The sequence below is a fragment of the Mesoplodon densirostris genome, chromosome 12 (assembly GCF_025265405.1).
Source record: "Mesoplodon densirostris isolate mMesDen1 chromosome 12, mMesDen1 primary haplotype, whole genome shotgun sequence".
Classification (NCBI taxonomy): domain Eukaryota; kingdom Metazoa; phylum Chordata; class Mammalia; order Artiodactyla; family Ziphiidae; genus Mesoplodon; species Mesoplodon densirostris.
The window spans coordinates 42,411,179-42,438,949 of NC_082672.1; the positions used below are offsets into that span (position 1 = coordinate 42,411,179).

Consider the following 27,771-nt stretch of genomic DNA (forward strand, 5'->3'; position numbering starts at 1 on the left):
TCTGGAAAGCCTTCCCTGATCGATCAATCTCTCTCTTCCCCCTCCCCCTCCCCTCCCCTCCCCCCCCTCACACACATCACATTGTTTCCCACCCCATCCAGGTTAGGTTTCTTTCCTGTATACTCTCACAACATACGATGCATGCTCCTTTCATAGAACTTAAAAAATTATACTGCCACACTCTTTTGACTTTTTTTCATCATTAGACTGTTCACGCTTAAAAGGCATATAATTGGCATGCAGTAAAATTGTACTGAATAGTATCATTTGAGTGGGTAAATTGGTAAGCCATTTTGTGTACAACTTTGACATATAGGAAGCCTTTTTCTCTTAAGTCTGCAGATGTGCTGACTCGCACTTGGTTCTAACCTAATAATAGTGTATTTTATCATTTGCTTTAAAATTACTCATTTTGCCTGTGCCACCCTGTCATTTTCTGAGAACACCCAATGGTGTATCCTCATGTACCATATCTAAATCCTGTAGCACTCAGTTCACCCGAGTTTATCTATTTACTGAGTATTCAAAATACTAATAGCAGTAATGAAAAAGCAGATGCCAATTATTGATCTTTATTTTTGTTCAATTTTAGAAAGTAAATGAGGCAAAGAAAACTCAGCAAGAATATTATGAGATGGAGCTAAACAACCTTCAAAATAGACTGGAAGGAGAGGTGGCCCAATTAAATGCGGCCCATTCTAAGACTTTGGAAGAATTAGCTTGGAAGCACCATATGGCAATGGAGGCTGTCCACAGTAATGCGATTAGGGATAAGAGAAAACTGCAAATGGTGAGTAAAAATTCAGCTTAGCATTGCATTGTACATTGGTGGGCTTTCTATAATGATCTAGCTGCTGTCTTGTAATCACTCTGTACATCTCGGTTCAACGGGTAACATACATAAAAGTTTTTACAGGGGATGTAGTTTCTTAAGTTGATAAGAGGCACTTCTACTTGGTGTAAAAAGCTGCAATAGAAACACTCCCTTCATCCTGAGACAGCAACACTGGTGTCCTCCCCAGGAAGCCTCACTAGTTGAAGCACTTATTCTCCTGTAGACAGTTTCCTTCCCTGGGAAGATGATCTGTTTTGGGCTTCCCTGGTGGTGCAGTGGTTGAGAGTCCGCCTGCCGATGCAGGAGACGTGAGTTCGTGCCCCGGTCTGGGAAGATCCCACATGCCATGGAGCGGCTGGGCCCGTGAGCCATGGCCGCTGAGCCTGCGCGTCCGGAACCTGTGCCCCGCGACGGGAGAGGCCACAACAGTGAGAGGCCCACATACCACACACACACACAAAAAAATGATCTGTTTTGTTTTGGTTTTGCCCTCAAATAAGTAATCAGCTCACTAATAGTAATACATGGCAGACAGTAATTATATAGTAGAAAAAGCAAGGTATCTGACAGATTGGGGCCTTACACTGAGCTCTTTGCTTACTAGCTGCTTATTCTTGGGTCCCAAAAGCTATTTCTGATGCTCTCTGCATTTGACAGACGAAGATAAGATCCATCTTGTAATATCCCTGTGAGGGTTAAGTGAGGCAAAATGTTAAAAACCCAGACATGTCTGAGCATATAGTGATAAATAAGTGTTAGTATTTCTTACTGTATGTGCCAGACACTGCCCTGATGTTTTACGTTTATTTTTTCATTTAATCCTTATAACACTGCTTTTGGTTTCATTGCTCTACCCATTTTACTGAAGAGGAGGTGGAGGCACAGAGGGGTTAAATACTTGCTCAAGCACATGCAACTAGTAAGAATCAGTCAGACCTTGAATTCAGGTCTCAGGTATCAAACCCTAAGGCATTTAGCCACCACATTATGTAGGCATGTATTAATGATGGTTGTTATGTGTGTATATAATAGCACTTAACAGTTTACCGAAAGCTTTCTTATATATTCCTGATTGTTTGTGTCTTGGAGATTAACGACATTTTTATTCTATGGGTGGTGAAATAGGTTTAATAAACCTAAATGATTTACTCAGAGCCACAAACCTAGTAAATAGAAGAGGTAGCATGTGAATTGAGATCTTCTGCCTCTATATTTCTTCCTTTTCTGACAACCAGAAAATAACACCTAAAGTTAATTAAAAATTCAAAATAAAACTTCCATTTAGAATATTTCTATCTAAACATACTGTTACATGTTTATATAACTAAAGACAAAACTTAATGATATGTTATTTCTCAAAGTTGTGGTTGTCCTTTTTTCTGTGCCAGCTCACTATTCCAGGACCAATCAGTACAGCTTTAATTGATTAGTTAATTAATTAAGCGTGTGCATGCTTATCGACTCTGAGTATATGTATCAAGTGTTCGAGGTTTTATAGTAAAGGGTTTAGCAGTAACTGTGGCTTCAGTAATCTTTCCCATAGCTATTTTTTGTTATTCTTTTTCATTTCTACATTCTATTTTCACCTTAACCTCCTCCTCTCTTACTGGAATACTTAAATTGCAGGTGCCTTTTGCCTCTCTTTATTCCTTTGTATTAAGTTCTAAGTGCTAGAATCAAGGCATCTTTCATCAATATAATTTTTACCTCATTACTACTCTTCTAATCATCCCTTCAAACATTAAATTTCAATTTCTGAGCTACCTGAAAATCTGCTTTCATCCATTTGCATTTCTTACAAACTTTCATTAAAGCATGGTTGCCATAAGGCAGATGACATGAATTTCCTGTATGTGAACACAGTCAGAACCTCTTAGGATAGCCTCATCTTTACCCTTGTCTTTTCTCAGAATAACTTATCACTTGCTGCTTCATTCCTTTCTTGCCTAGCTAGTTCATGTCTGAGCCTAAGCTAAAACCAGCCTCCTTCCAAATAGTCTTTCTCCTATGTCAAATTATCTTTTAAAGAACATTTAGCTAAAAGTGACTTCACCATTCCTTATTACTTAGCTACCAAAAAGGATGTGAATATACAGAGAATCCATGAAGAAAAGAGATAACATAGCAGGCCTGAAACTGCCATCCTTAGAAAACATGGTGCAAGGTTGGCCCTTGGCTGGTGTCTAGAACTTGAATTTCAGGAGGGTTCCCACCATTCCCTGATAAGAATGGCTCCCTGTGCCTAAACTGTTTATGCAAACAATATGGTTTATCCTGAACATGTACTTTCCTTCCTGGAGTCTTGAATTTTGGAACATGCTAAACTGGCCAGCCCCCACTAAGAAACCTGGCACTAAGTCCCTCATGAGCTTTCTTTTTTTCTTTTTTCCACCGAGTATATTTATTTGGGAAATGAAGTTAATGATCGTGAAAGTAGATACCTAACCACCTTGGCTGAACTGACAAAGTTCTGTACCATTTTTATAGACACAAAGGCAATTATACAAATCCATCCTAAGTGTAAGGATATTATTTAGGGTTATGGTAAATTTATAAAATAATAATAATTATAGTAATGTATTTGTTATATTTCTCATATTTAGTTATTTACCAATATCTGATTCTATGAAAGTTTTCTTTTTTTTTTTTAATTTTTATTGGAGTATAGTTACTTTACAGTGTTGTGTTAGTTCCCTCATGAGCTTTCCTAGTGGACATTTCACATGTGTTGTCCCAACTTGCAGGAGAGTTCTGAGTGAGAGGACTCTTAGAAGCTTGAGGCTGGTTTCATGCAGAGTTTGCCCCATGTGCCTTTTCTCTTTGCTGATTGTGCTTTGTATCCTTTTGCTGTAATACAAGTAGCTGTGAGTACAACTAAATGCTGAGTCCTGTGAGACATCCCAGCAAATCATCAAACGTGGAGTGTGTCTTGGGGACACCCAACATAGAACCCTATTTATTACTGTTCTCACCTTACACTGTAGAAATACTGAACACCTGTAACATACCTTGTTCTTTGCTACCTCCATGGTTTTTGCACATGCTTTTTCTTCTGCCTAGAATGTTATATCTCCCTGTTGCTTCACCACCTTTTCTTACTGGTACACCCCAAACTATGCTTAGGAATTGCTTTCTCTGTGGAAGTTTCACACCAAGCCAGCACTTACCAGTTCCCTATTCATATACTCCAGTACTCCCCATTACATCTAATTTTAATCACATATTCTATAATGAGCCTATTAAGGGCAGGGACCATGTCTTTTTGCCTTTGTATCCCAAGTAGTAAGTAGCATGTCTGGCAAATAGTAGGTGTTCTTCAGTAAGTATCAATTTTAGTAGTATTGCTCTTTAGATACCTTAATTTCTTACTTGTTAATCCTTGACTACATTCCAGTGCTAGACCACTGAGTTCCAGAAGTGTTACTAAATTTTGTATTTTTATGCAAATATAAAAGAATTATGAACCCAAGAGATAGTTAGAATTTTTTCCTATCTCACCAAATTATCATTTATATCACACATTTCTTTTTTTTGACTTCAGGTTGATCTAGACTAGTCAGATATTCTTATCAATTAAAAAATGACTTAACCACTGCATCGTAAGTGATTCAGAATGATAGAATCTAAGCCCCTAGGATTAATTAGATTCACCGTTAACTCTGATATTAATAATTAAGTATAAGACTAACTTGAAGAGCAAGGCATCAAAATATAAAACAGAGTAGTCTTTTTCTTGGAGTCTTCGAAGTATACAATATTTGCAATTTTGTTAATTTCTAAAAATTTCTTTTTCTAAGGAATTGGAGGCACAACATAAAAAGGAAAAGCTAAACTTGGAAGACGATAAAAATCAGCTTCAACAAGAGCTAGAAAACCTGAAGGAAGAACTGGAAGACAAGCTGAATTCAGCCAATCAAGAGGCAAGAATTCTTTAGGCCAATCAATCACCTATGTTATATCTCATTGATAGTACCTTATTTAGTAACATGTATAAGTAGATGAGCCTCAGTGAAGGTAACATATCTGGAGTAAAAATAATCGAAAACTTTCTTTAATGCTGAAATTTTCTTAGTGACATTGATTATATCTCACCAGGTAAAAATTTACTACAAAAAATGTTGGACCAAGATGCTTTTTTGGGGAAAAGCAAAACAAAGGAGAATGTCCCGTTACAGGAAAGAAAACAAAAGAGTTTTTTCTACCCTTTTGCAAAATATTGACTTTGTATTCTCTACCCTGGATCTTTAGGTAGTGACATCTAAAATAATTTTTAAATTCTATATGAAAATAGTATTGTTTAGCTTGGAAAAGAAAAGACTAAGAATAGAATAGAATAAAATGTTATAAATCAAAAAGTTGTGAATAGAAGAAATGTAAAGACAGTTGAAAAGCTATAATATTGCTTGTTCCATCCCTTGCTGTCCTGTGTCCTGGTTCATCTGCATCCTAGAACATCCCCCCTACCGTCCTCTTTTTCCTTCCTTTCCAGCTCATCCTTCATGGGGCTCGTAGACTGGTCTTCCTAAAACAAGTTCTTGTCTTGATGTGTCTCATCTTGTCAGCTGTTCCTACCTCACTAGCCTCATCTTTCCCAACATTCTTTAAGTCCTGCTTTTTCATCACTCTGCTCTTGCTCACAGACACCACACCAAAACACATGAGTGCCCCTGGGCAGGCTAATGATTTGCACTCAGTATTCTTTAATTATCTTTAAACATTTATCCAGAGAAGGTACCAAGCACGACATTTGGATATAATAGAGAATTAATGTTGTTACTGGTATTAGCTCAGTCTCTCTTCAATTGTCCAAGATCATCCACTGCATACCTCTCTTGTGGTCTGTGATCCTTGTGGTTATGGTGTCCTGCTGTCGTTAGAAGGTGGTTTAGTGACCATCTGTGTTTCTCATGCAGGTGCCCTGGAGTTCTACTCTCAATTCCAAGTGGTTTCAGCATTCCTCCAACCTACATATTGTAATCTGAGAAGAGTTCTAATTAATATGTAATTGGTTTTGCTTCTAGATACATTCTCAATTATGTTTTAGCACCTTGGTAATATTTTGGTGCTGCTTTAGAGTGGCTCCCAAGAATCTGCCTGACTCATCCCTCTGTATGTATCTGCCTCCCCTTCATGCTGGGACATTTTCTTTCTTGTCCTACTTTGCTGGCTAGGATCTCCAGAGACAGTAAGCATTCTTGTTTTGTTTCTTGCTCTTAAAGTGAAGGACGTCAACATTTCACAGTTAATTATGATGCTTCTCTGAAGCTTTATTTTGTAAATGCTCTTTATTAGGTTTAGAAAATTCTCTTGTAATTCTAGTTTCCTAATTCAAAAAAAATTACAAGTTGATGTTGATTTTTCTGCATCTATTGGGAACATACTCATTTTTCTTTAACTTGTTAATGTGGTACCTTACATTAATCAATTTTATAATTTTAAATCAACTTTGGAGTTCTAGAATAAGTCCTAGTTAGTCATGACAGATTATATATATCTTTTTTATATAATACTAGATTCAGTTTTGTAATATTCATTTTAGGATTTTTAAGCCTAGGCTTAAATAAGATGGCTTCGTACTTTTCCTTCTTTATACCATCCTTTTCTGGTTTTGGAATCAAGGTTATATCAAGCCTCATAAAATGAAGTAGGACTTATATCCTTTTCTGTTCTCTGGAAAAGCTGTGTGAGATTGAAATGCTTTTGTAACCTTAATTGCATTGTGGTTCATGTGAAAACACTTTTTGAAACTTGTTAAGGCCTAGCATTGTGACCTCACACATAAAAGAAGTTTAATGTTCTGAGTGCATCCACTCGTTTAATGCAATGTAGTCTGTATTCCAGTTCATTAAATCAAGATTTTAAGCTATTTTCTTCAAATATTCTGTATTCTTTTCAATTTTTATCTTCTTGATCTATCAGTTTCTAAACACTGATACTATGATGGTGTATTTGCTTATTTCTTCTTACATTCTATCAATTTTTGCTTTATATATTTAGAGGCTTTGTTATATGCATACAAATATAAAATTGTTTTAGCTACTTAACGAATCATACTTTTTGGCTTAGTCTGTGTTATTTGATATTGTATAAGCTGTCTGGTATATCTTTTTTCATCCACTGACTCTCTGTTTTTCTGCATCCTATGTTTACGTGTGCCTCTTGCCCAACACATATAGCTGCGTTTTAAAAAATACCTAGTCAGAAGTTTTGCCTTTTCAATAAAGATTTTATTCCACTTACATTTATTGGATGGAAAATAGATACATCTGTGGAAAGACAGGAGGAAAGAATTAGGGGGGTAGTTCATAAAAACGGAAAGTGATTGTTTTAGAAAAAATTAAAGAATGTACTATCTTCATAAGTTGGTAGATCTTGATACTGTTCCAAGTGAAATAGCCTCAAAATGTAAGTAGTTCAACTGTGGATCTAGATGATAAATTCGTGAATGCCAGAATCATAATATATATTAAGGGAAGCTAGTGAGTTTAAAATCTCAGGTGGAGGATAACCGTGTTATCCTATGAAATGTTATTTTGGGATCACCTTTGAAGACAAAATAGTAGGCTGGATCATCAATAATTCTGACCATTTTGGTCTTTTAAAATGTTCTTATAACATTTAAGTTGTAGATTTTCTTCTGGAAATAAGCTTTTTAAGTGGATATATATTTTTTCAATATTTTGTTAAAATGAAAAGCATTTGGATTTGTTTGTTATAAGATGTTCTGTCACAGTTGTTATGCTGCCTGACACATGGTAGGAGATCAGTAAATATTTGACATCAATTGTAGTAATATTTTTTGGATCTGTCTCCTAAGGTAAAAGAAATAAAATCAAAACTAAACAAATGGGACCTAATTAAATGTAAAAGCTTTTGCACAGCAAAGGAAACCATCGACAAAAGAAAGGACAACCTACTGAATGAGAGAAAATGTTTGCAAAAGATATGACCAATAAGGGGTTAATATCCAAAATATATAATCAGCTTATACAACTCAATATTGAAAAATAAACAACCCAATCAAAAAATGAGCAGAAGACCTAAGTAGTCATCCATATGTCTACTTTGGAAAAATGTCTAACAGGCATATGAAAAGATGTGCAACATCACTAATTATTAGACAATGCAAATCAAAAACAACAAATAACAAATGTGGAGAAGAGGGATGTGGAGAAAAGGGAGCCCTCCTACACTGTTGGTGGGTATGTAAATTGGTGCAGCCAGTATGGAAAACAGTATGGAGGTTCATCAAAAGACTAAAAATAGAACTACCATGATTCAGCAATTCCACTCCTGGGTAAATATCCAAAGAGAACAAAAACATTAATTCAAAAAGATACATGCACCCCTCTGTTCATAGCAGCATTATTTACAATAGCCAAGATATGGGATCAGCCTATGTGCCCATCAACAGATGAATGGATAGAGAAGATGTGGTACATATTGGATTGGCCAAAAGGTTCATTCGGTTTTTTCCGCAAGATGGCTCTAGTAGCCCTTAGTTGTCTTTAACTTCATTTGAAACAATTTTGTTAGATTGTATGTGACAGCTGTCATATCAACGTGCATTTAAAAAAAGACTTACCAAAATTGGCTAATTTTTGTATAGCCATCTTAATATTGAAGATGGAAGGAAAAAAAAGCAACATTTTCAGCGTATTACGCTTTATTATTTCAAGAAAGGTGAAAACGCAACCGAAACACAAAATAAGATTTGTGGGACTTCCCTGGTGGTGCAGTGGTTAAGAATCTGCCTGCCAATTCAGGGGACAAGGTGGGTTCAATCCCTGGTCCAGGATGATCCCACATGCCATGGAGCAACTAAGCCTGTGCAGCACAACTACTGAGCCTGCGCTCTAGAGCCTGCAGGATACAACTACTGAGCCCATGTGCCACAACTGCTGAAGCCTGTGCGCCTAGAGCCCATGCTTCACAACAAGAGAAGCCACCGCGATGAGAAGCTTGTGCACCACAACGAAGAGTAAGCCCCCGCTTACCACAACTAGAGAAAGCCTGCATGCAGCAACGAAGACCCAGTGCAGCCAAAAAAAGAAAAAAAAGAAAAAAGATTTGTGCAGTGTATGGAGAAGGTGCTGTGACTGATCGAACATGTCAAAAGTGGTTTGCGAAGTTTTGTGCTGGAGATTTCTCGCTGGATGATGCTCCACGGTTGGGTAGACCAGCTGAAGTTGATAGTGATCAAATTGAGACATTAACTGAGAACAATCAACGTTATACCACATGGGAGCTAGCCCACATACTCAAAATATCCAAATCAAGCATTGAAAATCATTTGCACCAGCTTGGTTATGTTCATTACTTTGACGTTTGGGTTCCACATTTCCACATGCTATTCTCTACCTAAACGTAATGAAAATGTTCCATTTTTAAAACAAATTGTGACAGGTGATGAGAAGTGGATACTGTACAATAACGTGGAATGGAGGAGATCATGAGGCAAGCGAAATGAACCACCACCAACCACGCCAAAGGCCGGTCTTCATCCAAAGAAGGTGATGTTGTGTATATGGTGGGATTGGAAGGGAGTCCTATATTATGAGCTCCGTCCGGAAAACCAAACAATTAATTCCAACAAGTACTGCTCCCAATTAGACCAACTGAGTGCAGCACTCGACGAAAAGCATCCAGAATTAGTCAACAGAAAACACATAATTTTCCATCAGGGTAACACAAGACCACGTGTTTGTTTGATGACCAGGCAAAAACTATTACAGCTTGGCTGGGAAGTTCTGATTCATCCGCTGTATTCACCAGATGTTGTACCTTTGGATTTCCATATATTTCGGTCTTTACAAAAAATTCCCTTAATGGAAAAAATTTCAATTCCTTGGAAGACTGTAAAAGGCACCTGGAACAGTTCTTTGCTCAAAAAGATAAAAAGGTTTGGGAGGATGGAATTATGAAGTTGCCTGAAAAATGGCAGAAGGTAGTGGAACAAAAGGGTGAATATATTGTTTAATAAAGTTCTTGGTGAAAATGAAAAATGTGTCTTTTATTTTTACTTAAAAGCTGAAGGCACTTTTTGGCCAACCCAATATGTATGTAATGGAATATTACTCAGCCATAAAAAAGAATGAAATTTTGCCATTTGCAACAAGGGATGGACACAGAGAGTATTGTGCTTAGTGAAGTAAGTCAGATAGAGAAAGACAAATACTCTTTATGTTAATGCTTATATGTGAAATCTAAAAAAGGAAAACAAACGTATATAAGAAAACAGCAACAGACTCACAGATATAGAGAACAAACTAGTGGTTACCAGTAGGGATGGGGGGGAGGGGTTAGATGGAGTATGGGATTAAGAGGTATACTGTATGTATAAAATAAGCTACAAGGATATATTGTACAGCATGGAGAAATATAGCCATTATTTTGTAATAACTTTAAAATGGAGTACGATCTATAAAAATATTGAATCACTATGCTGTGTACCTGAAACTAATATAATATTGGAAATCAACTATATGTCAATAAAATACAAAAATAAAAAAATTTTTAAATAAAATAAAATTTATAGGGCTTGATATGGTGAGTGGTAGAAAGTGACGCAGGTATCTAGCTTAGGTATTTGGACAGATAATAATGCCACTATTGGAAGATAGGAATCTGTACTTCCTTGTAGAGGAAAACTACATTGGATGGCAAGACATTGAGTTGTTTGGCTATGCTGACTTTGCGGTGATTGTGAGACATCTAGGCTGGAACTAAGTAGAGTGTGCAGGCTTGGAGCTAAAGATCAGGCAGTCTGGAAGCCATTTAAGTAGAAGAGCTTACCCAAGGGTAGCTAATGAGAAGATTGCTGGTAACAAGAAGTGCACCAATATTGAATTAACAGAGCCAGGAAAAGTGATTGAAAAGGAGAAATCAGAAGCATGAGAACAAGGATTAATGGATATCAGAAAAGCATGAAAGCAGATACTTGCAAGAGGGTGGAAGTGTCAGTGTCAGACAGTGAGTAGGATCAGACTATGAGGCCTGAAAATGTTATGCAATCAAGAGTTCTCTGAGGACTTACCTGTAATGTCAGTAGAATAGTAGGATGGAGGCCAGAGTTAATAGGTTTAATCTGAATCATAGTGGATGACAGTGCTTTTTTAAGACTGTATGTAAATGGATGAGAAGAGGAAAATGAAGTTAGATTCTTTCTTCAACCTTGTACTAAAAAAGTTCCAGGTGGGCTAAGCATTGAAATATAATATTAAATCATGAATATAAATATAAATAAAATACAAAACTCAAGTGACAAAAATACAAGGACAAAGAAGGCTTTTTTTTTTTTTTTTTTTTTTTTTTTTTTTTTTTGCGGTATGCGGGCCTCTCACTGTTGTGGCCTCCCCCGTTGCGGAGCACAGGCTCCGGACGTGCAGGCTCCGGACGCGCAGGCTCAGCGGCCATGGCTCACGGGCCCAGCCGCTCCGCGGCATATGGGATCCTCCCAGACCGGGGCACGAACCCGTATCCCCTGCATCGGCAGGCGGACTCTCAACCACTTGCGCCACCAGGGAGGCCCAAGAAGGCTTTTTGAAATATGATGGCAGTGTCATGAATTAAAAACACAGAATATTTGTACAGATATCAAAACACGCCATAAGCAAAATTATGAGAGGAGAAACGGAGGGGTGGAATAGGTGATTGGCAAATTGTATGAGTATTGATTGGTACCTAATATTTGTATGTTGCTTTCTAGTTAAAGAACCTTTTTCCATATATCCTTGAATTTAATTATCATAGTAACTCTGTGAGGTAGGTATTTTTACTGCTACTTTATACTGGCAGACCCAGAACTTGAAATTAGATTTTCTCCTAAATTCAGTACTCTTGAACTCTGTTAACAGTCACTTTTCTTCCATTCATTCATTCATTCACTGCTGCAGAACAAACACATTCTGCAAGCCAGATGAACACAAAAAGTAGAGAAGATACAAGTAATCTATGTAGACTAGGGAAATGTGACATAAATACAGTGACAGAGAAAATTTTACAGTATTGTAAATGAATATTATCTACAAATATGCTAGTTAATTTTCAAATTTAAGGAAAACTGATGGCTTCATATGAGAATTTAAATTTCTAAAATGACTCAAAGTAGTTGAACAACCTGGCCAAACCAACTATAGCCATGAAAGAAACTAAATAGTCCAACATGCCTCTAGAGAGGCACTAGACCCAGAGGATTTTAATGGATGAATTATACTAAATTTTCAAAAAACAAGTAAATCTTAGCTATGAAAATATTTCAGAGCCCAGAAAAAAATGGAAGCTCCCAGCTCATTTTATGAGGTTGGCATCCCTTTAAAGATACTAACAAGATAAAATACTACCATCACTGGAATTGTTCAGCATGTGCATATATTTTCATGGAAAGGAGACAGGAAGTTGGGGGCAGGGGATTTCGGGTCAGAGAGGGGATTAAAGAAGGATTTTCAGTTTTCTTTGTGATGTCTGTACTTACAGTGAGAAATATTCAGGTATTATATTTTAATTACCAGTTGTCATTTCTGTAGAGTTTTGATCAGCTTGGCTGTTTTATAAAAATGAGATTTTTACTTTGTAATATTTTCCTAGATAATTTAAAGTATTTCATTTACTGATTTTATAATAGTTATAAAAGACCTCATTACTTGAGGTCTGCTTAATCAACAAATTGTCTATTAGCTCCTAATTTCAAGAGTGTGTAAATTCAACTCTTAACAATTTCAAGACACACATTTTTTATGGAAACATAGAGATCACAACATATCCTAATTTAAGCTACATTTACCAGCTTATCAATATTGACCTAAATCTATCACTTTTATAAATAGATGGAGAACAGGGCTCAAATGAAATATAAGTGATTCAATTTTAAAGAGCAATTTTAAAAATATTTTTATCTAAAAGATCCTTTTTTTCTCAATCTTGGGTATGATCTTTATCTTCAATTCTTTTTTATAAGTATTTGATTATATGATAGAACCAGGAATTCACAGGAGCTTGAGGTATCCTTGTATTTACACGGTTGCCATGACAAAGGGAAATCATAAATATGGAGGTCTTTTCAAAAAACAACAGATGAAGACTATCATGGTTGAGTGCTTCTTCCAAATTCATCAAGAAAGATCCATCAGTAAAATTACATCTAAAGAAAAGACTTTAAGAAAACAAACGTGACTGTTTGCTAGTCGATTACACTGAGGTGTATTAAAAGTACTGTATTTACTTGCAGATTGGCCACCTCCAAGAAATGGTAAGCAAAAGTGAACAAGGGCTTGGCTCTGCAGAAGGACTCATTGCTAGTCTTCAGGACTCCCAGGAAAGACTTCAAAATGAGCTGGACTTGACTAAAGGCAGGCTGAAGGAGACCAAGGGTGCTCTATTAAATGCTGAGGTAATGTCATTATCCTGTTATAATCTAAATATCAGCAAGGTAAAAATATAATTTACTTTGCTTAAAGTTTATTACAAACATCACATTTATATAGAATTATTATTTGTTTCCTAGGACTGCCATAACAAAGTACTACAAACAAGGTGGCTTAAAACAACAGAAATTTATTCTCTCACAGTTCTGAAGATTGAAAGTTCAAAATCAAGGTGTTATCAGGGCCGTTCTCCCTTTTAAACCTCTAAGGGAGGATCCTTCCTTGCCTTTTCCAGCTCCTGGTAGCCCCAGGCATTCCTTGGCTTGTAGCAGAACAACTTCAATCTTTTCTCTGTCTTTGCATGGCATTTTTCCTGTGTCCTCAGATCTTCTTGTAAGGACACCAGTCATACTGGATTACGGGCTTACCCTATTTCAGCGTGGCCCCATCTTACCTAATTACATCTTCACTGACCCTGTTTCCAAATAGCATCACGTTCTGAGGAACTGGGGTGTTAGGACTTCTACATATCTTTTTGGAAACACGATTCAATCCGTTAACACTTAGTGTGCACAGTTCTTTTACTGGTAAGAGTTGAACTCTCATGTATAGCAACTAAGTGATTCTCTGTGACCTACAGATTTTGGAAAAGATTCGTCTTTCCTCTTCAGGGTCATGAAGCAGAGCAAATATGTAGACTGCATTAGAAGGTAGAGAAATGAACCATACAACTCGGGGGACAGTAGCTAGAGATTTATTATTTTTTCTTTCAGAGAGATGGTTAAGGTGTGGGCTCTGAAGTCAGATTGGTTGGATGTGAATTCTGGATCTATCACTTAGTATGTAACTTTGGGCAAGTTACTTTTTCTCAGTCTTAATTTCTTCACACAATGCAGGAGAGGTGGGGGATGCTAATGCACGTCACACTGCTATTGTCATAATTGACTGAGGTAAACCATTACAGCACAGTGCTTAGCAAGATAGTAAGCACTCAGTAAATGTTGCCTTCAAATTTGATTTTTTTAGCTTAGAATTGGGTTCATTGGGTTCATTTCTTTAAGTTCCTTGCTCATATTTACATTGTTCTTCTATCAAATAGTAGAACATAATAAGAAACTTAAGCAAAACCTTATCAACTGTTCATTTTCTGTTCTGCTGGACAAATTTAATTGAGAAAATATAGGTGCTGCATCACAGTTTACCATAACTTTGAGTAAGCTGCTTAAGAGCAAGTGTTTTCTTTACTTCTTTTCCCACCCCAATAATGTCTAATAAAGTGCTTTGCATTCAGTAAAAGAAATACTCTTTGAGAAATTCTACTCCATTCAACACTGTCTTTGGTGGAAAAAAATAATTCTTAGAGGCAGAGTACTTAGTGAAAATGACAGTTGGCTAAGATGGCTGAATTCAGGTTTCAATACTTACTGCTTACTAGCCAGGTCAACAGTTTCAGCCCTGACTTGCTACTTTCCCATCAATCTGGATACGCCCCTCAACAATGCTGCAATGTGCTACTAGCACGTGGGTGATCCAGGAAGGGTCGTTGTGTTAACAAGGATGGGCCATCATCTCTTCCTTTTCCATTGTTACCCTAAGAGCAGCTACACTGCTGGCAGGGATCGATGGTTGCCAGTGTTGTCCAAACAGGTCCTATCCAGCCCCAAGCTCCAGAAAACCACTTGATTTATGCTACTCTACAGGGATTTCATATATATCATAATAACACTAAACCCATGGACCACCGGTTTGAAGTTACAGGATGAAAATAGAAGCCTAAATTTCTCATGATTATTTTACTCAGGTCAGTGAGATACAACGATAATGCTTAAGCTTTGTAGATAGCATACTTTTGATATGAATGGGAATGAATTTTAACAGCGTATCTGCCTATGTAATGTGTGTACAGGTGAAGATAATTGAATCCTTAGATACCTATGATACGAAAAATTTAGTTAAGATTATTCATTTAATGCTGACTTTAAACTATTAAAATAATTTGCAAACTTATAAGCCTTAATGAAATATAGTTTGCACAAGGGCATTTAAAATATTAAATGGGTACCATGATTTTATTGTCAGAAAAATCTCAAGTAATTGTCATAGATAGCACTATCAATTATTGTGCTGTAGAATTTAAAAGTTATAATGCAAGCACTCTGTTATTTGAACTAAGCAACAGTGACTTTGCTTTTGAAGGCTAGTCTTCATTGAAAAGTTTTTATTCTTCAGAGTGAGCTAGAACAAGAAAGGCAACAGCATGAAGAAACACTTGCTGCCATGAAAGAAGAGGAGAAACTGAGAGTGGACAAAATGGCCCATGACTTAGAGATAAAATGGACTGAAAACCTTAGGTACATTCTTTACTCAGTAATGTAATCTTATCTATACAGACGTGCTGAAGAAAATGGTTTTCTGTCATATGGCTTATATTGTCTCATTCTTGAAGCTGTAGTAGCAGCATTTTTAATGAATTTTTCCCATGATTAATTGTAGAGAAATTGGAATTCTCGTTTTCTGCTTAAATATAGATTACTTTTCATTTCATTTCCTGGACTATAACATAGGAAGAGTACTCACCTGAAGTCAGAGGACTTATTGCTCTAGTACCTATTCTGCTGTTAATAATTTGATAAATAAATGATCTTGGATAAGTTACCAATTTACTTTATGATCCTTAACTATGAAATAATCACCTCTTATTCTGAGTTGGCTTTTGAGGAGGATTAATTAAATGCTTAGAAAACCTGCAAGCAACTATACTGCAGTTATTGAGAGGAATAATTCTCTTCACAAATTAAGTGCATTTGTTCTATTTTAGACAAGAGTGTTCTAAGCTTCGCGAAGAGTTAAGGCTTCAACATGAAGAGGATAAAAAGTCAGCAATGTCTCAACTTTTGCAGTTAAAAGAGCGAGAGAAAAATGCAGCCAGGGATTCATGGCAGAAAAAAGTAGAAGATCTCTTAAACCAGGTAATTAATAGTTTGTAGATTATGGAGGTTCATTTTCCTTGACATTCTCTAGCTACAGAAATATAAAACATTGTATGTTAATTCACTGTATTTTGTCATTTTTCATAGGGCAAACTTAAAATTTTTTAAATGTATAAAATCAAGGAGACATAAACTTATGAAACCGTGTGCTAAATAATTATGTTACATCTGCAGTCCTAAATGCTGAGAAGCACTTACAGTTTTTTTGGTTTAATAGTTGAAATGAATGCATTAAAGATTTTAAATGGAAAACTTTTATTTTTTGCAAGTATATAACATCTTTTTCCAAGCCATTAGATACCATTTGGGCAGTGGAAGGTAAAATTTATTAGATGTTATTCTGATTTCCTAAAGCCACTTACCAGAAGTGAGTAATTTACTTTCCCACCAACAGGAAGTTGCCTCTTATGCTTCAAAATGACATAAATGAAAGGTGGTTTTCTAAATCTATCTTCTTATGTCCGGCTTGTTATTTCCAGAACATTTATAACTATAATTAAAAGAATTTGCACATTTTCACTCATTTACACAACTTCTAAATTTATGAATTCTTAACAGTCTCCTGCAAAGCCAGTAATTAAATAGGACTGACTGCATGAGTCACCACTTGATAAGCAAGTGCAGAACTTGGACAAGAAGCAGCTCAGCAATGTAGTGCCAGAAATCCACTATTATCTTTCTGTTGTGATCATGATGAATTTCAAAATAAACAGGGCAAGCTTTTTGTAAGATTATTTATTACATAGGTACATACGTGCAGTGTCTTTCAAGAGTACTTTGAGCCTGCCAATTTGTGACTGGTATTTCATAATAACTTATAATGTTACTCTGGAAAGGGTACCTACATGAATATTTATGAGCTTTCGTGAATAAATAAATCTGAAACCTTTGAAACAAAAATAAGAAAACAACAACTCTCATTAGAAGTTGGTCAGCATGTTAGCATTGCTTATTAGTTACCTTCTGTGTACTTACATTACATTTCTACTTCGGGATCTAGAAGGACAAGTTTTACTGGGTAGAGTGGTACTACTCCTCTATGATGTTCTTTACTTTGGAAGATTTAATTTTATCATATAATTCAACTACATGATAAAAATGGAAAACGTCCTTAAAAGTCCGCCTTGTTTTTCAATCAGGAAGTATAGACATAGACATTTTCTGGCTAGATTTGACACTGTAAAGAGGGCCCACCACTTCTCCCACCTGTTTTCTATCAAATTATTTTATTCATTATTCATTTACTCTTCCTTATATTAAATTGTCAGATTTCATCCATGCTTCTCTGATATTCTTTTCTTGTCTTGTCTTTTTTTTTTTTTTTTTTTTTTTTTTGGATACCTAGTCTACATTGTTCATTCCCAAGGGGACATAAAGCTTTGCATCTTGTTCGAGGTCTATTACATGTGGCTCCAATTTTTGCTAGCTTGATAGAAATAATTTTTAAATCAGTTTTCAAAGCAGATTAACCATAAATATCAAGATAAGCAAGAATTAATTGCCTCCAAAGGTAAAACTGTTCTGTGCTGCTTCAGGCCATTTCCAAAATTATAGTATCTTCCTTTCTTGCCACTTCTAAAATATGTAGGGCACACACATTAATGTAGATAAGCTGCAAAGTTCCATTTTGAACTTTGAGGCCCCAAGGTCATTTAGCTGGTTATAGCGATGTATATGACACAGTTTTTACTCTCCACATATTTACAGTGTAATAGGGGAAAGATTTGTATACAGATACCTACAGTAAATGTCACTGTGTAGTAAGTGACTTTATAAATGGTCTGGACAGTTCGTACTGTAGGAGCAATGGTGCAGCAGCTCTACCAGCTCACCAAGCTGGTTGTGCACATACCTTCTCAGCTTCATATTCAGGGTCATCACGGCGGTGCCATGCACCCCTCTGCCATGCCAGCCTAAGGCAGCCCGCCCCTCCTAGACCCCTGCCATTCCTTACTGCTCAGCCTCCTCTCTCATGCTGAACAGCCAGCCTGTCAGCACTTCCTGCTCTCTACCTTCAGAGTAAGTAATCCCGGATCTGCCCGTCTCTCACCACTTCCTGCACTACCAGCCCAGGCCAAGCCATTTGCAGTTCTCTTCTGCACCACACCTGGAACCTACATTTGGTCTCCCTGCTTCTCCTCTTACCTACCTACAAATTGCTTTCCAACCAGCCAAAGTGGTGCTCTTAAAACATTAAGTTGGATGAAGTTATTCTTCTTCAAATCCACCAGTGGCTTCGCATCGCGTTTAGAACACAATCCACACTCTTATTATGGCCTGCAGTAGCCTTGTGATTCGGACCTTGTGATTTGGCCTCTGGCTGCATTGCCAGTGTCATCTTCTGCCACTTTCTCCCTTCCTTTTTTACAGTCATACTGGACTACTTGGAGTTTCTGGGCCACACACACCAAGCTTAATCCACCCTAGGGCCTCTGCATCTGCCAGTCCCTCCAAACAGAATCCTCTTTCCCCAGATCTACATAGCTTGTGCCTCAATTTGTTCAATTCTCTGCTCAGATCTTAACTCCTCAAAAAGATCTTCCTTGACCACTTTAAAGAGCACCCTCTGTCACTCTCTGTCTTCTTATTCTGCTTTGTGTTTCTTCAGAACACTTGTTACCACATAGCATCATGTTGATTCTCTTCCCTGTTAGAATGTAGTTCCATGAGAGCTGGATCTTTATCTGTATTGTTCACTGCTGCATCCCCGGCAGCTTAAGCTGTGCCTGGCATGTAGTAAGCCCTCAGTAGTTGTTGAATAAAGAAAAACTGAGGCACGGCATCCAAAGAGGAAGTTGTCAAATATATAAAGTACAAATAATTCTACCCAAATAGGACCTGAGTCAAGTTTATTTCACTGAGAATTACCAGAGAAATTGTAAAGGAACAAATCATGTAATTTGATGGAATACTTTGGTAAAGGAGAAGGAAATGTTAAAACTGACCCAGGATTTGAAACCAGGATAATGAAAAGAAGATCATCATCTGAGACAGGGAGGTCACGACAAACTACTTCATTGAAGGGGGCTGAGGTGGTAAGTTTGGTTTTAGACGTATTGATTCTACAGTCCCAGGATATTTTGGCATTTGTCACACTCAGTAGGAAAGAACAATGACATGAATAAGAAACAGAGCATTAAAATCAGTGCTCTTGATCAAGAGTGACTGAAAAGCCAGTTTCCTAAGGCTGTTGCAGACCGCTTTCTGATTTCTAGACTAGTGCTGTCTAAAATGGTAGTGACAGGCCACCTATGACTGTTCAGCACTTGAAATGAACTTCATCCAGATTGAGATGTCAGTGTAAAATTTATACCGGGTTTCAAAATTTTAGTATAAAAAAAGAATATGGAATGTCTCACTAGTACTTTTTATATAATTTCATGTTGAGATGCTAGTATTTGGGATATATTGGGTTACAGATATGCCTCAAAATAATTTTACTTTCTTTTTAATATGGCTACTAAAAAATTAAAATTACATATGTGGCTCTGAATTATAATTCTATTAGCACTGGTCTAGACTACTTAGAACGCACAATTTGGAGTAAATTTGGCACTATAAGCTCAGGACTCATGCTGCGGGCTCTCTCTCTTAACTCTTTAAGAAGTTTTATGTTAGGAAGAAAGGAATTCTCTCTCTTTAGAAATCATATTTCTGTCTGTTGAAAAAAGATTATATTTTCATCAGTTTTATGCCCATTTTAAATGAGTAACTACTACCTTTTAATGGAAGAATAGCTGCAAGCAGATTCTGAGGTAGATGGACTAGAAAAGGACTTGGAATAATCATCTCTTCTCAGCTAATTCGAACCATGACCTTGACGGAAGCCCTAAGCAGTGCCAGGAGATCAGTGAAGCTGACCCTGAAGGTTCAGAATCCTCTCCCTAGAAATTAGGAGGGCAGGAACTATGTAAAAGAAACGTCAGAGATCCAGCCTGAACCCTGGGAAAATAGAGGACTTGGGTAAGGAAGAGGGAAGTCAAAGGGAGAAGAAGCAGGAAGACGAAGGGAAATAACATGGAGAAAAGAGAAAAGCCAGCTAGAACAGAGAGTGGGAATAGCAGCCATGGCTCAATTTTGCTTTCTCAGAAAATGTGGAATGGAATTAAGGTCTACCAAAAACCAACCAACATCCATTATACTTCATTGTTCCTACTTCAGTTCCTGGATTCAAAGTTAATTTGCAATGTTTTCCTTAGTAAATATGGAAGTTTTAAATTTTTCTTCAGTCAAAAAAATTAATGACATTCTTACTTCAACTATGTTATATATCCTCTTTTATCAGACCTATGTTATTTTTCTGCTTGAGTTTTTTTCTTCTAAAATAAATAGTACTAAATTGCTTTCTGAATTAATTTGCAAATCAAAAAATATTTAATTTTCTTTTCCCTGCCAAAAAGTCCCTTTTGCAAATTTAAGTCTGTCCAGTTTTTATATTGACATCTTTAGGAGAAGAGAGTGAAGAGATGAAACTATGATATCTATACCTAACTTTAAAAGAGATGTTAAAATACTGGGTAGTTTTAATGTGTACTGAGTGTGTGTGTGTGTTTATCTGTTCTGCAAAATACTATAGTAGGACTGTGATGAAATGCAGAACAGTTTGTGCCTTCAGGGGTACTAGGACCCAGAACACACCTGAAAAATACTTAAGAACTTCTAGATGGCATTGTAGTAATAAATCAATTTAATCTATCTCTGTTTCCTATGGCAAGATACTAAAAAGAATTAAAATATTTTGGATATGAAGGCATTCAATGGATGTAGGATTATAAAGTTATTTAAAGACGTAGTCTCTGAGAAGTGTTAAGATTACCTAACGTATTAGATTTTCTCTACCTTAATTTCATTTAAAAGCCAGTTATTACTTAATTTAGTTAAAATATTAAACAGTGGTTCATGACTTTTTCTTCTATTTTTTGCTTCAGGAGAATTATTGAAGTTGTGATTCCTACTTCTAATCTTAGGTTTATTGGTTGCTTTTCTCTAGATATTAGTATATTTGAAATTAATATTAGAAAAAGCTTTACATAATTTAAGAAATTACAGTATTATATATTAAATATTTAATTTTGGAACATTTTATTAAGATCTAACATTTTACTTGAATTGCAACATAAGATTAGTGTAGATATTGCTTCAAGGAATTTAGAAATCTAACATGACATTTCTTTTGTTAGTAATGAAAATTTTATTCTATCTGTTGGCATTTGATGACATTTTGACATATGTCAAAAATTCAGTGCTTCTGATATGCCAGGCACTGTGTCAGACCAGTGATGGGGTTGTAATGATCTCTGCCTTCTCATTGCTTATAATCTAGAAAAGAAGGCAAATAGAAATAGTGTGACACATTAATTCATTACAACCATGGGACACAAGTGTATGTACCATGAGGACCTACCATAGTCTGGGAACTTGGGGAAGGCTTCTCGAGTAGGGGATCCTTTACCTGAGACCTGGAAGAGAAGCAGTAGTCAGGCCAAGAGGAGAAGGAGAACAGCAATCTGGGGAGAGGGGGAAGTATGTGCAGAGGCCCTCAGCCTGCCCCCATATACCTTTGTTCTGGGGAATAGAGAGCTAGGAAGGTGGTAGAGGTAGGCAGGGTCGGATCTTGTTTGCCTTGTTGAGACTTTAAAGGGCAATGAGGAGCTACTGAAAGGTTTTAATCAGGAGCGTGACACATTCAAATATTGAAATTTCAAAACTCTGACTGCAGTATGGAGAACAAAATAGAGTAGGGCAAGATAGGTGCCATTCAGTGTATGTTGCTTCCCTCTTGGCAGTCTGTCTTTGTTCAGATGAATATTTTCTGAACAAATATTTAATATACTCATTAGTTCATTTCTCTGAAGGGTTACATTTCTAAGTCTTAGATTCTGTTGGCTTTTGTCAACAGGATTTATGCAAGATATACATATTTTTTCTAAATAATTTCTTTCTTTTTCGTTATCTAGAAGTTTCTCATTACTGCTTATGTTACTGTGGGGAAGGGGAAAAGGCAGAGAGTAGTAAGAACTAACTCAATAATAAAAGTCCATATCATTCATCTAGTCTTCTAGTAAACGTTTATTGACCACTTACTCTTTGCCAGGTACCAAGTTTGGCATTTTGGATACAAAATATGAACAAGGCAGGGTCCTCTAAAAGCTTGTAATTCAGTGGATTTCAATAGTTATATACCAATATGTTTGTAAACTACAAACATGTAAAAAACCTGTGCTATTTTCTAAATGAATAAACTGAGGTTTTGAACAATGAGATTACTCCTAAGAGCACAGTTTCTTATGTACAAAGCTGTAAATTTCTAATTAAGTGCAGCAATTTTTAGTTATTTTCAGTTTTCTTCCTCACTTAGCTGAAAGTCTTATTATATTCGTCCTTCAAGACTAGAAATGCTGGGCCTCCCTGGTGGCGCAGTGGTTGAGAGTCCGCCTGCCAATGCAGGGGATACGGGTTCGTGCCCCGGTCTGGGAGGATCCCATATGCCGCAGAGCGGCTGGGCCCGTGAGCCATGGCCGCTGGGCATGCGCATCCGGAGCCTGTGCTCCGCAACGGGAGAGGCCACAACAGTGAGAGGCCCACATACCGCAAAAAAAAAAAAAAAGACTAGAAATGCTGAAGCATATTAGTAAGCCTTCTATGCTGAAGTATCCAAGTGCTCTCAATGAGCTGAAGAGGACCTCTTGAGGCCCTTTTCACTCATCTCAAAAACTAACAAGTAGCTTAAGATGCTTTAAAACAAATTGACTATTATATAGGGCATTGATTTTTATTAGCATGGATCTTGCTCATATAGAATATGGCCAAATAATATTTTTGCATACAGATTTTTAGTTCATCCAATATTCTTTCAAGCAAACATTTACTTGGGGGATCTCATCCAGTTTTGTGGTTTAAACACCATCTGTATGTCAGTGACTTCCAAAGTTAGATCTCCAGCCTTGATGTCTTCACCTAAATTTAGTCACTTGGTTGTCTAATTGGCATCTCAGGCTTAGCATGTCTGACTCAAAAGTATTGATTCTCAGTCTCTCAAAAGTATTGATTCTCAATCTCCATCCCATCATCTTTGCTTCTTGGTACTGCTTTTTGCTCAAAGGATGAGGAGTCATCCTTGCTTTCTCTCTTTCCTTTATCTCTTATGTAATGTCAGTCCTGTTTATTCCACCTTCAAAGCATATCCCAGCACCACCTGCTTCCACCTCCCTTAGAAAACACTAGTCCAAGACACCATATAACAGCCTTCTATCTAGCCTCCCCAATTTCACTTTTTTCCACAAACTTGAAGTAATCTTTTATGATGTAAATCGGATCATGCCATTTTAAATGTCACATTTTTCAAAAGATCTTTCCTTACCATCAACCCAGTATCACCTCTAGTCATTTCCTGTCACATCAACCTTTTTTGTCATATTTACCATGAACTTTTTCTTATTTTTTGTGTATGTTTGTTTTACTATCTTATTCAGTTCTCTATATCACTCTGTACTTCCTGGAATATAATAGTACTCTAATAAAAAAGTTTTAAACAAAAGAATAAATCTTACTTCATTTATGTAGTCATCAATAAGAGTATTGTGACCCAGCACCACTGTTGTGCCTTTTCTAATTGCTGTTGCCAGGTCTATGGTGTAAGTCACCCCAGGGCACAGCTTAGCGACCATGCCTTTGGTTTAGATATTTCCATGGCCTGCCAACAGTATGTTGACAGAGTTAGTGACCATATGAGTTTACATTCCAAATGTTCAAATATACTCTCAAATAAAATCTAAAATCTAGAATTCCTACAGAGAACCTCTGATCTTTCATATTGGTCTAATCTATCAGTTCAGGAATCCTAAATAACATATATATTTTTGTCTGATGATACCTTAAAGAGTGAAAAAATCTACTTCATAAGTAAATGCTATACATTTTACATTAACTTCTAATGCCAGAACATCAGTTCAGAGAAATACAAAGAGATAAAAAAAAAAAAAAAAAAAAAAAAAAAAAAACAACTAAAAAATCCCTCAGATTTTCATATGTTTTGTGAAGTCTGGAGAAGTTAAGTTTTAAGTGTCTCAGTATATAAAGCATATTATGAGTATGAGAAAGCATAAAGAAAAAAAATAAAATTAACAAACTAACTTATTTAAAAGTATGAGAGTTTAAACTAAGAAGTTATGGTATAATCAAATAGAAAGTTAATCGTTTTTCTCAACTTTGGTAAAATTGTTTATCAAATAAAAGCTAGCTTTAGTTTATGACACACCAAGGGATATTCACATTATGAAGGAAAAAAGAAAATTATGTTTTGTCTGAAAATTTGATTAGTGTCCAAAGTAAAAACCATTTTACAGGAACTTTTCTAGTTATATTAATAATATAAATTTAAAATACCATTTTGTATACTTGGAAGGCACAAAAGTGAGGCAATTGAAAATGAAATCACATTTTCTCCACATTTGGGGGAGGGAGAGTGTGTGTTTTTCCAATGGTTTGTCACTCAGAATTCCAATGAACTTCTAAAAAATGAACCTAGATCATACATAATTTTACCAAATATATCCTAGAAAATAGGGTTGAAAAGATATGAAGGCATCTCTTCTTCCTTTCCCCTGAGTATAAAACCAGATTATTATCAAATCTTTACATTTTCAATGATTATCCATATTTATTTCTGGCCCCCAAATTATGTAGTCAATCAAGTTAGTGTTTCAGTTCTCATCTGCTCATTTCTCATAAGAGGAGAAATCCTTCTAAAACCTACTCCAATGCTGAGTGGAATGCTTTGAAGCATTATATTGCAGATTTCTGGGAGGCATTTAGAACAGTAATATTCCTTCTAGGTGCTTCAGTAACCATTATCTTTTAAACTGACCTCTGGTTTACTTGTACTAGCCTTTGGTCTCTTGCATAGGTAAGTCTGCCAGCCCACAAGCATCAGACACTGTTCTAAGGGACTATAAATAATTTAGACTCTATGATGTAAATTTCTTTTTGTCTGATTTCTTTCTCAGAACTGTTTTCAACTTATTTTTTTCTTGAGCATATTGTAACTAATGTTCTGTGTGTTACTCTCCCTTTTTATTCTTTCTTTCACTTAGTTGATTTCTGAATGTTTCCCTTTATTCCTGTGATCTTTTTCATAGAGGCACTCTCTGGGTGAAGCTTTGCATAAATCTATCAACAATGTAAGTGACCGGCACTTACAATTTGTACATAAGGGCATGTTGCACTTTTGGTTTTGCATAAACATCATCACTGCTTTAAAGCTTTAACTTATGATTTTTAAAAAATACACTTTTTGGCATTCAGTAAGATATGTTTTGTATATGGGTAACAAAAGCTTCTAACTTTCAGGCATGCATTTGTGTATGTGCATACATCTACCACATTGTATTGATAAGCATGTATTTTATTTTAAAGCCAAGCAAGATTTTACCTCTCACACGTAAACTTCATTATTTTAATGTTTACTTTGAAAGATATAGTAATATTTTTGAAAAACTATTAAGTTGTTGACTCTCATAAAAATGGAAATAAATGTATTTCTTCTTTTGTTAAACTAGTTTATTTTTTGAAAAAGTAGTATCAATTGACTTCTTAAGAGTATTAGATAGTTGTGCAGGTTCATAGATTCAGAACATATTTTACATTTTAATGTTAAAATTACTAAAAGATTTAAAGCAAATGGAGTAAATCCCTTTCCTAAGAATTGGCAAAGCTATTCTACTTATGTACACTAAAATGTGCAGAAATTAAGCTTCAAAGTTATATTCCATTTAAATACTCATTAAAAATTTTTTTCTTTACACTTGAAGAGAGAAAATGAGATTTATTTTCACATCAAACCCATACCCAACTTGTTTTTTTTAAAATAAGTTAACAGAGAGCTAAGGATCTTTGAATATTTTTCTTGATATCTTAGGGCAGAGGTCAGCCAGCTTCTTCTGCCAAGGGCCAGATGGTAAATATTTCTGGCTCTGTGGGTCATGCAGTTTCTGTGGCAGCTATGGGACTCTGCTATTGTGTGAAAGCAGCCACAGGCAATATGTGAATGAATCTGTTAATCTACAGAAACAGACTGTAATGTGCCAATTCCTGACCTAGAGGAACCAGGTCTTGAGTCTAGAGATAGCCTGTGAAATTTTGATAACTTCAAAAACATGTTCTCATACCTTTCTAATTTCTTTCTACTATGCAAGAAAATTTTTATCTACTCTTTATATTCAACTTTACTGTCTATGTAAAAATTAGAAATACATGAATACATTTAATGCCAGCTTCTTTAATATATTTTAAAGTAAGCAATAAAGATATTTATCTCAATGTTGGTGAAATAAGGCTACATTTAGAAATTTTTTTAAACAGTCACATAGAACATAGTAAGAATTGGGGCATGATTGCTATATTAATCCAGATTTTTTGACATATGTGCTAATTGGGATAGAAATAAGAACCCAAATAAGATATGAGTATTGTCAAAAATTAGTTGAATTGTACTTCAGAATACTTGCAACGACAGTCACTTCTTCCTAAATAGTTATAAATGAAAAGGTGTTCATTAAAATAAAAACAACCTTACTGAAGTTGACTCTATTAGTAATTGAAATGAGAATACATTGACTCATCTCCTACAAAATAAGTAAAAGGGGTTTGTAACACACTGAAATCCCCATTCATTAATTCTCTTTTGTAACATCGTAGTCATTGAGGATGAACTCATCACTCAGTCATCAACCAAACAAGATGTGACCTTGTCAGTGTCATTCAGCAGGGTGAGATCTACCCACCCGCTCCACACACTGTCTTCAGCCTGCCTTCCATGCAAGAAGTTTCCCACTATATGCTGTCTTGTTCTAAAAAAACAAGTGATTGTTGATTCCTCTGTTCTTTATAAAAGCTTTATAATTTTTTTCAACTAAGAATGAGAGGATGATTAGAAACATATTCCAGAAATATCTTAAGGACATTAATTAGGCATTACTGTGGTTCTTAATCAATAAACTCAGTTTATAGGTCTTAGAAAATACCAAAAAAATTATGAACAATTCAGAATTTTTCAGGATGGTCATAATTTCAGAAGCTTAAGTTTACTTTTCTTAGCTAGACTCTCCAAAAATAGCAAATTAGAGGTTAAAAAAGGAAAAAGCATAGAAAGAATTAAAATATTCAGACACCTTCAAACATTTTACATGAGCATTTATGTAAGTTGTTGACATAGCAGTAAATTGTCCTTACTGTCCTCTACTAAGCCTATGGTAGCAGTTTTTAATGTTGCTTCATATATTTGAAAGTATTGCACTGAATATTAATATCATGTGGTTTAGACTTTATAGTAATTTGTGTTGGCCTTTCTTGTCAAAATTAATAAGTGTTCTGGCTCAACACAACGCCATACCTATAACTTATTGAAAAACGAAATTATATTTACACATCCTATTTCTCAAATTGCTTTTTCTTACTGATTTTCTTGTTTTCACAAAAATGAATGAACTCTCTCACACAAAACCTCTACCCTAAAAAGCAAATCATTTTTGAAAAATCATGATTTATAGAACAGCCTTCAAAAACACATAGAAGCACAAGATAAACA

General features: G+C 35.9%; 1 protein-coding gene across 3 annotated transcripts in view; it reads left to right on the forward strand.

The window, feature by feature from the left end:
* Positions 1-27,771, forward strand: part of FAM184A (family with sequence similarity 184 member A) — a 114,630-nt gene that overhangs the window by 59,394 nt on the left and 27,465 nt on the right. For all 3 annotated transcript variants that reach the window (XM_060115121.1, XM_060115123.1, XM_060115124.1), the window contains exons 5-9: positions 593-790; positions 4,633-4,755; positions 13,062-13,223; positions 15,427-15,548; positions 16,016-16,166. In XM_060115121.1, the coding sequence (XP_059971104.1) occupies positions 593-790; positions 4,633-4,755; positions 13,062-13,223; positions 15,427-15,548; positions 16,016-16,166 (756 nt within the window). The remainder of the gene's footprint in view (positions 1-592; positions 791-4,632; positions 4,756-13,061; positions 13,224-15,426; positions 15,549-16,015; positions 16,167-27,771) is intronic.